Source organism: Benincasa hispida, chromosome 7, assembly GCF_009727055.1.
Source record: "Benincasa hispida cultivar B227 chromosome 7, ASM972705v1, whole genome shotgun sequence".
Lineage (NCBI taxonomy): Eukaryota > Viridiplantae > Streptophyta > Magnoliopsida > Cucurbitales > Cucurbitaceae > Benincasa > Benincasa hispida.
The window spans coordinates 31149377-31161472 of record NC_052355.1 but is presented as its reverse complement, the minus strand read 5'-3'; the positions used below and the strand labels follow the sequence as shown (position 1 = coordinate 31161472).

At 28.4% G+C, this 12096-nt stretch overlaps 1 protein-coding gene and 1 long non-coding RNA gene across 3 annotated transcripts; one reads left to right on the top strand and one right to left on the bottom strand.

Annotated features, from left to right (window-relative positions):
- The first annotated feature begins 402 nt into the window (after positions 1–402).
- Positions 403–3282, top strand: LOC120081884. 2 transcript variants are annotated; one of them, XR_005482978.1, is made up of 5 exons: positions 403–540; positions 1167–1240; positions 1308–1397; positions 2129–2257; positions 3097–3282. It is a non-coding gene; the product is annotated as an uncharacterized LOC120081884 (long non-coding RNA). The 2 variants fall into 2 exon arrangements; XR_005482977.1 differs by having other exon boundaries at positions 1167–1397.
- Positions 3283–10480: 7198 nt separating this feature from the next.
- LOC120081731 (zinc finger protein ZAT12-like) lies at positions 10481–11311 on the bottom strand. The gene has a single exon (XM_039036833.1). It carries the CDS (start codon positions 11191–11193, stop codon positions 10639–10641), a length of 555 nt encoding a protein of 184 aa, XP_038892761.1. The 5' UTR covers positions 11194–11311; the 3' UTR covers positions 10481–10638.
- Between the last annotated feature and the right edge of the window lie 785 nt (positions 11312–12096).

The following is a 12096-nucleotide window of genomic DNA, read 5'->3' as shown; positions in this document are numbered from 1 at the left end:
CTTATGATACAGTCATATATACATATATTTATTTAAGTTTTATCATTTTTTTTTATAATTTATTCTCCAACAACTCCTAAAAATAGTTTTTTAACACTTTGGAAAGAAAATATACATTATATAAATTGAAATTGAGTTGTTAATCTTAATTCAATATATGAAAAATAATTAAATCAAATTCTTACATATTAACAACTAACCCAATCAACCCGAACCAACCCAATCTAAATGTTTTATGGTTGGGTTTGGTTAGATTTATTTTTTAAGAATGGTTATTTGGGTTGAAGAAATTAACCACCCGAACAATTGGATTGAGTCAAAAAAGATCTTCAACTTAATCCAACCCACGAACACTCCTACCATAAACGAACTCAAAAACGATATCAAAGGGAAGAAATGTGGATTAGGGAAGGAAAATACACAGGCTGCGAAAATATTTTGTAGTGATTTAACATTGAACTTTTTCCGAATAATGGAAATGAAAGTTTTAGCATTTGACGGAAGACGAGAAATTCTAGTCCGTCTGAGTCGTCATTACCAGTAAACCACTTTTCTTTTTTCCCGCATTTTGCTCTGTTAATTATAATTATAGCTCTTTAGTTGTTAACCCTAATCGAGTAGTTGAATTATGCTTGAAATTTCGACTTCTGTTTCGTAATGGTTGGAATTTTGGGGGCGGTTTTATAGGTATTAAACCTAATCATATGTCACCATTTGATTATCCTCCTAAAATACCATCAAATTTCCAATTACGATTGGAAGTTTGCCCAAATCAGGAACTGGTTTTCTTTGTTTGAATGTTAGAAGTGAAATTTTTCCTGAACTATATCATCCATCCACCCCTTCCTCGTTTATCTCATGTTTTCCTTTGTTAAATCCCTAATTATGATTAATATATCGCTTCCTTCTAAGTGGGGTATCAAGAAAACAGCCGAAAAGTATACAAAAACAATGTTTGTAGTTAGTTCCATTCATATAAACTACAATTCATGAAGTGGAACAAGTTGATGTGTGAAGGGACAAGTTTGTTGTTATCAATCTGAACAAAAACAAAATTAAAAGTATGGAATGTTGGAGAAAATATATTGTACGCGTTGTATGATGATCAAATATTGCTGGTAAGAACATTTGACCAATCTTCTTTATGTTGAACTTTATTTAAACAGGGGAGAAGAAAAACTGCATGGTTTTGCTTTTGTATCATGGCCGTGTCCTGAGAGTGTGGCTCGCGTGTGTAAAGGTAAAAAAAGTAAAGCTAGTTGTTGGGTTGATGATATATATGGAGCTTTTCTTGTTTGACTTTGCAGTTCAATGAGGATGGCCTTCTTCATTTCCAAATGAACCTTTGTATTATATGCTGACTAATGAGGTGCATCGGTATTGTTCGTTCATCACAGGTGAGGAAAGTAGGCAGTTAGAATTAGTTTTGTTTCGTGGAAGCTACGGAGCTTTATATAATTTTCAAAGTTGATACCAAATTTTTTATGAATAGTTATGTTATGCCTTGTGATATGGAACTTGAAAACTCTATGTTCGGCCCCTAAGACTAAGAACTTTCATTAGTCTAACAGTAAAATTAGACTGGACCTCTTGTATTTATTCCTGAAAGGTTTGTTTATGAAAGCTACTTTTGGCCTTTGGGCCATCCAAAGTACCATAAACAAAGGGAAAAAAAACAATCTGCTGTGGTTAGATATATGATTTGGCCCTTAACATATAATCCCATTTTTCAATTTTGTTTATCATGTATGTACCATTTTGTCAATTTCTAGACTTTTAAATCATTAAAGACAAAATTGGAAAATGGTGTCAAGGACTTAATCATTTGTTAAGCCTTATGTTAATGGCTTTGCAAGACCAAGTAGCTTTTCTTTCAACTCTTTCATAATTGTGGCCATGTACAGGGACTGGGAAGTAGTGTATGGCTGTGGTCGTAAAATCTCTCTTTTGTAATGGGAACTTGACAACAAATTTACAACTACCATTGTTTTTAAGTCTTATTTTTGCCTTAATGCAAAATTTCAGAAAGGTGGCTAAATTGTTTACTGCCATTGACTTTTGGTTTCTATTTGTGTGAACTGGTAGTTTAAAAAGTAGCTGTTTTTGTTTGGTTGTTACTGTTTTCCAGGTGTCTGCTAAACAACCCACCCATATTAAAATTCCAGTATTTACATTTCAGAGGGCAAAACTGTCCAAATTCTAGTCTCCTGTCGACATCAGCCGTATGCCGAAGATCTTGAGACACATGGCGAAATAGGTAATAGTAATTCTAGTCTTTCTATTTTATGTCCAAACCTTTGAAACTTCCTGCTTGGATGATCAATTATGCCGTAGAGTGAGACATAGACAACGTCCATACGGATCTGAAACTCAAATTACCAAAACTAACAAAAGAGCAGAAAAGCAAGTCGGTAAATGGGGTTATGTAAATGGTAGCTGCCCTTAGTTTTTAGGAGATTTGAGTGTCACTACAACAAATATCACCTATGATAGTTTTGAAAAAATTCTATCCTAATTTCTATAGTGTTTTCGAAATGTTGTCGTAGACGATATTATTGAAAGTTACTGATTTTTTATAGCGTTCTTTCAACCTTATAAAAAACGCTATAAAAAGTCGATTTGGACTGCTTGTTGTCATATGACCACAGAAGGAAATGAGGGTACGTAAGATCACCCAACATGTCATTAAGGCCTTCTAGTAATAGTTTGAACGATAAGAACAAAAAGTTTGCTAACTGGGAAAATAAAAGCTGCACTTGATAAACTCTAAATCCTAGTGGTAAATGGCACCAAAAGTCAGTACTTGCTTAAGTCAATGCATATCTCTCCCAAGTCACCAATGAATAAGGTGAGAATTATATGATATGGACCAATCCTAATATGAATTGTTGATGATCATAGAGTTGACTTTTTTAGAGGCTCTGTTTGACTTCAGTTTTCTTTTTGCCACCCATCCCCCAATCTAAAAAAATGCACATCAAACGCAAGTAACACGATGATATCTGATCGAGCACTGTGGTGTAGAGGTAAGAAATTAGAAATATAACTATTATATTGATACGTATCGTCTGCTGAGTTTATCTGGTAATTTTGCAGGAGAATTTTCCTTGAAATGCTTGAGAAGAGGTTAGGAAGAAACAGTGATGAAATAGCAGGAGAGAGAGAGGGGGAGATGTGAGAGAGAAGATACACAGTTGAGAAAAAGAGGCCATTGATTGATGCAATTTCTGTGGTCATATACATTGATGGGCAATAAATGACTAAACTACTGAGTTTACTTTTTGTCTTTGCCTTTATATTTTTCTACTCTCAACGTCACTATTTTGCATCAAATTCCCTGGCATTTGTTTACTAAGGCTTTTGTTTCTTTGCATTCGAAACTGCCCTTTAATTTTATTCAATATTTTTGTTCTTTGGATATCTTTCCATTTGAGTATATGAACTTTCAAATTTGTTAATTTTTATCATAGAAGAATAATAACAATAAGGTTCAATAGAAAAACAAAATTTATAGAGGGAAAGCTAATGGATAATACATTGTTTTTGTAAGAGTTAACAAGAAACTAACGTGATGGATTAATTTTAAGATTTAATAAAAGTAAGAGGACTAAATTTGGACATGGGAGTTTCAATCCACATGTACCAAAAAAGTATTTTAGCCTTTAAATTATTATGCAACACTTTATAAATTCTTATCTCATTTTTTTTAATAAATTATGATTTTTTTTTCTTAACCGATAGTTAACTAAACAAGGCAATATAAGGTCAAATGTTCAAAACTCTACTTCCATACAATATCAAACTGAAAGAAAACTATGATAATCATTTGATTTTTTGTTTTTGTTTTTAAAAAATTAAGTTTATAGACATAGTTATTTACTTTTTACTAGTTGTTTAAAAAATCAAGTCAACATTTGAAAACTAAAAAAATAGCTTTTAAAAAGTTATTTTTGTTTTTGAAATTTAATTAAGAATTCAATCATTGTACTTGATAGAAGATGCAAATTATTTCAAATTATTTCAAATTATTGTAAGAAATGAGAAGAAAATAAGCTTAATTTTTAAAAATCAGAAACAAAAAACGAAATAGTTATCAAGCTTAATTAGGATGTAATATGTGTTCATATTGGTTAAGTTTGTGGTTTGAATATATCGTATTGGAAAAAAAATTTAAATCAATGTTTTTTTTTTCGTGTAACAAGTCTATGGGCTATGGATTTATTATGTAACAACTTCTTTGCTAATCCTTCTAAAAAATCTTTTTCTGAAAAAAAAAATCATTATCCTTATTATCTCTTCCTTCCTTTGAATATGAAGTTATCTAATAGAATAAGTAATACAAATATAATTCCAAATTTAGTGATTTATTAACACGAAATTGAGAGGTTAGAGACATTTTAGATACTTTTTAAAGTTTACGAACTAAATAAACAAACTTCGAATGTTGCGATTTAGGTTAAATTTAGAAGTAAATCAATTTCAAGGATCTTTCTTAGTAATGGTTGAAGAAAGATTATGTGTTTGAATCTTTTGCTCACTTAAAATAGTCCTAACGTGGGCCTCTTCCTACCAAATAAATGAGCTTGACTTTCTTTATAATTAACACATAATTGAATCGATTAATACGTTTGGAAAATTTTTAAATAAAAGATTTAAGATAGTCTAAAAAAATAAAAATCGATTGTTTTTCTCTTTTAATATTGAAAGAATTCCAAGTAAAATGTCAATACACGTGTGAGTGCCTACTTTTGGCATTACTTACTTTTAGATATTAAAATTTTACAAAAAAGTCAGCTTTATTTTAGTAATTTTTTAAGTCTAATTTCTAATTAATGAGGTGATTGTTTCAATAACAATAATAATTATAATAATGAGGTGATGTATGTATTAACAATATTTTCTAAATTATTTTCTTTCTACTTACCCTATTAGTATTTATTATTTAATTAATTAGAGCAGAAATGGAGGAGGTGAATCTACTCTTGGGTGTAAAACTTTCCAATATTTCTTTTGCGTACTTTATAATCTTCATAAAATTATTATTCTAATTTAAATTCTTCATTTTGGCTTCTATTTTCTTTATATTTATATATTAAAAAAAATCATGTTCATCTCGAACATTATTCAATTTCCTTATACTCAAGTCATCTATTTTGAATTTGATCTCTTTGAACGAATATTCACTTTTTCTAAGAGAATATTCTAAAAAAAAAGAGGGACCGAAAGAGTCTACCAAAAATCAACCATCTAAGTCAGAGTTAATAACATTCAATAACCACAGAGTAAAAATAGAATCTCAAAAGATAGGAGACTCTTCAAAGGAAGATCAAAAGCAATTATGATTAACAAAAACAACACTAGAAGATGCAACGAGGTTGCTCGACTATGGGCAAATAGTCGCTTAACCTTATGTAAAATGTTTATTTAAATGCACTATTAAAATATCAAAAGCACTTCAGAAAATGTATGAGTCTAATTCCCTTCTTTTTACTCCTTATGTGAGTAGTTTTCTATACTTGTTTCACGTGATGTAATATTTTAAGTTTCGTTTGGTAACTATTTGATTTTTTATTTTTTGTTTTTAAAAATTAAGTCTATAAACATTACCTCCAAACACTTCCAGATTTCTTCTTTTGTTATCTTCTTTTTACCAATTGTTATAAAAAAAAAAAAAAAAAAAAAAAAAAAAAAAAAGCCAAATTTCGAAAACTAAATAGAGTAACTTTTAAAAACTTGTTTTTGTTTTTAGAATTTGACAAAGAATTCAACCATTATACTTTAAAAAAAAAATATGCAAATTATGGTAAAAAAGTGTGAAGGAAATAGAAGTAATTTTCAAAAACCAAAAACTAAAAACAAAATGGTTACCAAATGAGTTCTTAGTTTATCTATTTTTTCTAGTTCGCTTGTATTGCCCTAAAAAAAAATAAAAATGTAACAACAAGAAGGATAATAAAATTATGTAGTATTCAAAGACTATATAACAAATAAAAATGAAATATGAAAGTTCTAAAATTTGAACAAAACAATAATTGATTACCAAATTACCAAACTTAAAACTTCTCCCAAACCCAAAACCAAACATAGAGATAGAGATGAAAATGGAGTAAGTGATCTTGACCATTGAGCCCTAAAGAAGAATGGCTTTCCCAAAGAAAAAGATATATCTTAATTATTTAGCTAATCCATTTTCAATATTATTAGTAAATGACTTATTTTTGCCAATCCGATCCCGACAAATGGCGCAATCGTATTGGCTTTGACTAATGATGGAATTTCAAACAAATTCATTTGAGAATGTCCCGAGTTAGATGGTATTGCAACCTAAAGTTTGGACCTTTTCCCTTTGTCTACTATTTGGCATTAACCAATTATCTCATTATAATGACAAATTCTTCTTTCCCTTTTTAATAAATTTTTTAAATTTTTTTATGATTCCACTAGATTGAAATTTTTTAGTATTTTTGGTTGTTACGTAAAACTAAGTTATACCCAACCAAAATCCCTAATTACGATATATATATATATATATATAGGGATTTAAAAAAATAGAAAAATAAATAAAACTATTTACACAAACTAATAAAATTTTAATTTTCTTTATATTAGCAAGTTGGGGTTTTTTAAAAATTATTTAATTGAGAAATACATCAAAGCCTTAAAAAGAAAAAACAGATTATTCGACTGAAGGGGTCACCGTTGCAAATTATAAGAAAATTTCAATTCTTAGGTTTTGAGATTTTGCCCATATTCTCTTGAAATTAAAAACTAAAATTGAACTTATAGATATTTTTTAAAAGATATAATTAGGTGTAATTATTGATGATGACAAATTAACCTGAATCAGTTTCTTCATTTGTATTAAATAATATTAGGTATCAATTATGTTACCCTAATGAATTAACCTTCTTTGAATAATGAAAGTAAACTACTCCCAACTCAATCCATTATGTCATTAAATATTTATTAAAGTGGTCAAGTGAACTTAGTCCAACATTAATTTGACATGTCCATTCTTTCTAGAGATCGAAAGTTCAATTTTCATTTTGTTATACTCGAAAAAAGTATTAATTGACATGCAAAACTATATATATTGCTTCTCATTCTTCATATTTTTAGTACATATGTCTTATATTACTTTATTTATATCCTATTTTTAAAGACAGGTTAAGCACTTTTATTATTTTAAAAAATAATTAAATCTTATAATTTCAAACATAAAATAATAGCTAAGGTTGGATCATAATAAGTTAATAAAATATACATAATTGAAATATAGAAAGGAAAAGATTGGTGATTTGAAGTAATGAGTTGCATATGATAGGGATAGAGATCATGATCTACACACAAATATATATGTGAATATTTTGTATTTGTATTTTTTTTTTTCTATATTTAATTTATCAATCACTTTGTGTGGGTATGATCTGGGAAAGGGTTTTTTTTTTTCTTTTTTCTTTTTTTTAACAAGTATTTCATTATTTTAATATTATTCTTACTGTTATCTGAATGCGTTTTTTTAAGTTAATATTTTATCATTTTAATATCATTTTGGAATTGTATAAGAAACTTGTTTCGTAATGCATTTCTGTGTAGTTTTCTCTATTTAAATTATAAGCGCAATTATAAATATAGAAATCGATCCTGAAATATTTGTAAATATAATATAATGGAAACAAATTTGTAGATATAACAAAATTCATATTTTTCTTTCAAAGTCTATCATGTTACTAGTAAGAGTCTATCACGGATAGATTTTGCTATATTTGTAATTTTTTAAAAATGTTGTTGTATACTTAATTATTATTCCTAAAAGTGTTATCCAATAAAATTACCTTAAGATATACATTATTTATCAAATAATTTCAATTTTTTTGAAAAAACATATTCACAATTTAAAGATTGAGAGAAAATGTAGCTAAAAAACTTTTGACACTTTTTTTTTCCCTCGAAGACTTTTCAGAAATCGAAAAGTTGAACCAAAGAACTTATAGAATCTCACACATAGGAGATATAAGGATGTATAAAAAAAATGGTTGTTGTCAGCTCGAGTATAATTCAATCTATTAAAATATTGGTGAACTTAAAATTCATAATAATAATAAATAAATAAATTATCCAAATGAAATATGGTGTTGATGATGTGAAGCCTTATATTAGTTGTCTCAGTCATGTTAGTAGTTCTTTTTCAGTGTGGATTACATTATTTGATCAAGTAGATTTATTTCATATTTAAATTTTAATTTAAATTTATCTCTAGCCAATGTTGTTGAATCAGTGAATAAATCATCAATTACCTTCCAAAATGTTAATGGTTCAACGGTCTGAACTAAAAAAAAAAAAAGAAAAAAAAAGTAAATATCAATTTAAACTCTGAACTTTCATAAGTATATTCAGATAAAACATAATTGAGGGTTTAAGTTGATACAATTATAAAAATTTAGGATCTATCAGGGTTTAAATTAATACAATTATTAGTTTGGGGTTTAAATTGATACAACCCCAAAGTTTAGGGTTTAAATCGATACAATTATAAGTTTAGAGTATAAATTGATATTTGCAAAAAAAAAAAAAAAAAAATCTTATAAGGGCATATTAGTCTTTTGGTTATATATATATTACCAACACAGAAAAATTATTAGGTCATATTTTGAAATGTGTAAAAATGTGTAATTGTTAACTATTGAATAAAACCCTAATCGTTTTCCCATTATATTTCAATTAAGTTTTTCCTCAATTTCCATCTCTTACTCTTCTTTGATTTTAAGTCAACATTTGGATTATCGATGGTGACCATTTCATGAAGAGAAATTTTTTCTATATATTATCACTTTATTAGATACTAAAATTATTTTTATCAGCTTTAATCTATTCCAACACAATGCTTCAATTATTATAATTAATTTATGCAATTGGAACTACAAAGTCGAGTAATCTTATTTTATCATAAAATATATAATTTAATTAAAATGGAAAAAAAAATGGGTTAGTGAGAAAAGGGTTTGTTATTGTTGGCTTAGGTAGTTGTTTGGGATTCTCGTGCTACCGCACCATACATAATTTACCAATTAATTTGACTACATATACATGCAACTACCCCCATTCATATTCCTCATCTTTGAAATCAATATCTATCCCAAAAAAATTAAAAAAAATTAAATAAAAGCTTTTCTTTTCTTTAAAAGATAAAAATATATATGGCGGATCTAGAAATTTTGTTAACTGAAATTTATATAATTTAATAAAAATAAATGTAAAAAGTGAAGCTTAGAAGAGACTGGAAGGAAGGTTTATAGCATAAAGTTGAGGGGCTGCATTTGACTAAATTATATATTACTACCTCCTTTGAGTTGAGTTGCTTTAGTTATTAAAATATATAGATTTATTTAATAATTATTTTATTTTTATATTTTTATATTTTAAATTACCATATGTTTATCAACTATATATTTACACACGCAAAAGAATGAAAATTTTAGTTAAAGCTTTGCAAAACTTTCTTTTTATGTTGTTTGGGTTTTAGCTTTTTATGTTTATTTTTTTTAAAAAAAAAATCATTAATTATCATGAAAGTCTCTTTAGAATTGTTAGTTAACACATAAAATCAAATATTAATTAAGAGTCTTTTAGTTATTATCCACTTAGCGTTATCAATTGAGTCAGTGGAGTGACTAGTACTAATTAATATTTACGTTAATTTTTAAAATAATAATTAAAAAAATAAGATTATCCAATTAAAAAAAACTATTTAACAGTTTATCCTCTGTGATTTGTTAAATTCACTGTTTCATGTGTTAATTATTTTACAGCTTGATTAACAAAATATTTTTTTAGAAAATGCATCATGATATTTTACTTATTAACTGTGTACTATCCATGTGTTGAGCTTTTTCATTTTTTTTTTTTAAAGGAAAAAAATGTGTAACCTTACATATTTTTTTCTTTAAACAGTTTTTATAAGATTTAAAATTTGACTAGAATCCTCTAAAAATGCTTTTTAGAATATATTTTATCAAATACATATAAATAAAGAACGAAAAAGGAAATTTGTTCGTAGATATCGATGATTCTAAAAACCAAAACCCTTGTTAAATAAATATTAAATGAAATGCTAAACTTGTGAAATGATGTATACGTGCAATGTAACTGAAGAAGAAAGATGAAAAGAAATTGATTATTGTTGAATGAAATATTTCTTCAAATTAATACGGACTTAAAAAGTATTTTTATGCTATAATGATAGAATATCAAATTTACCAAACAGCACGATGAATTAAAAATTGAATTTAAAGAGGTCGTATAATGATCGGATACCAAATTAATTTAATTACACGCATTAATATCACCTCTGGATTTGAAGTGCTTGAAATTAGATCGATGGAGATATACATCAAATTCATCTAAATTAAAGCAGTCTTTTCACATGAATTATCGATAATATTGACGAAAATTAAACCAAACGCCAGAGACGCCACAGAGATTGAATTGAACTATATGAAGATCTGAATTTATATATATATATACCGTATCGATGGTAAACGAACGAAGAAATCAAGATTACAGTATCAAAAAAGGAAAGGAAAACAAAAACTCATACTCATCCTGTTCGATCTGTTTGAATATGTACTCTAAAATTGATCAGAAGAAACAATCAACCATGGAAATACTCTTTCCAAGCTGCAGAAACTTACTATCGTTCTCAGATGGAGTCAAATTCAGATCTAAACACAGAATCCTTCCACTGCCGTTCGTCTTCTTCACCACAGGCGGTTGAGAACGCGGTGGAGGAGATAAACTACTCGGATGATTAGTGAGTCGAGCGTGATCGTTCAACAACGTCGTAGCTCTATGTCTCCTCATATGTCCTCCAAGCGCTTGACCAATCGCGAACTCCAATCCACAAATACTACACTCATGCGTCTTCGGCTTAGTCGGAGATCCTTGCGATGAAGATCCATCGGAATTTCCGCCGTCTCCTCCAACAATCCGCGGCTTCTTGTGACTAGCACGATGGCCTCCGAGCGCCTGAAACGACGAAAACTGGCGATTACAAGTCTTGCACTCGAAAACACGATTCGGAGAAGATGAAGACGACGATTCGAAATCTGCAGTAGTGGAAGCGTTGTTACGGGAAAGTAACATCAAGCAGTTCGCCATGGTTGTTATGCTCTCGAGATCTCTCTCTCTCTTCATGATGATGGAAAGGAATACTGAAAAAAATGTAATTTCTCTCTCTGTTTGTGTGCGTGAAGAAAAATGGAAACGGAAATGGCGTTTTTGTTTCGATTGAGTAAAGGAATAGACTTTTGAATTGGATTGGTTGGATTATATATATACGTGAGGAGAGAGAAATGGAGTCAGTTGACAATTTGGAATGACGAATGTACCCTTGGTTACTTGTGCCAAAAGAAAGAGGGAGTACTGGAGAGGTTGGGGGATTATAAAATTTGGAGAATGAAAAAACGAGTGAGGGTAGTTTGGTCATTTCATTGAAAAGAGATCAAATAAACGCGTCAGCATGAGAACATTACCGCGTGGCTGAGTTCACACGCTCTTTTGTACTGAGTGAGTTGCCGAGTTCAAGTTTTTTATTTTTATTTATTTTTATTTTTTTTCCATTTTTGGTGAATCAAATCTTCTGGAAGATTCCAACGCCCTTCGTCTTCCTAATGTAAAAAAAAATATATATTAAAAAATTAAAAAAATTTGAGCGTTATTTTTACATTTTACTTTTTTTAGTAAAGTAATATAGAATGCTAATAACATATAATGCTAATGTATCTATCAAATGATATATGTGTGTGTGAGGAATGGAATAAATTGAGGGTTATTTGTACACCTTAACTTTTTTAAGTGCATGTACAATTACTCTTACTTTCTAAGTTTATTCCATTTAACCTGTCATTAAATTTTTTAATTTTGATACGTCTTTTTAACCTTCGATTTTTTTAAATAGATTTTTAGACTTTAAAAATGTCTGATAAACCTATAAAAATTTCTATTTTACATCTAATAAGTTTTTTAATATTTTATTTCGTGTTTAGTAGGTCGTTAACTTATTCAATTTTTTAAAAAATCTAGAACCATTTAGACACA

What these genes read in the sequence shown, in the direction of transcription:
- LOC120081731 (XM_039036833.1), bottom strand. Translation starts at nt 11,193, where the DNA reads ATGAAGAGAGAGAGAGATCTCGAGAGCATAACAACCATGGCGAACTGC.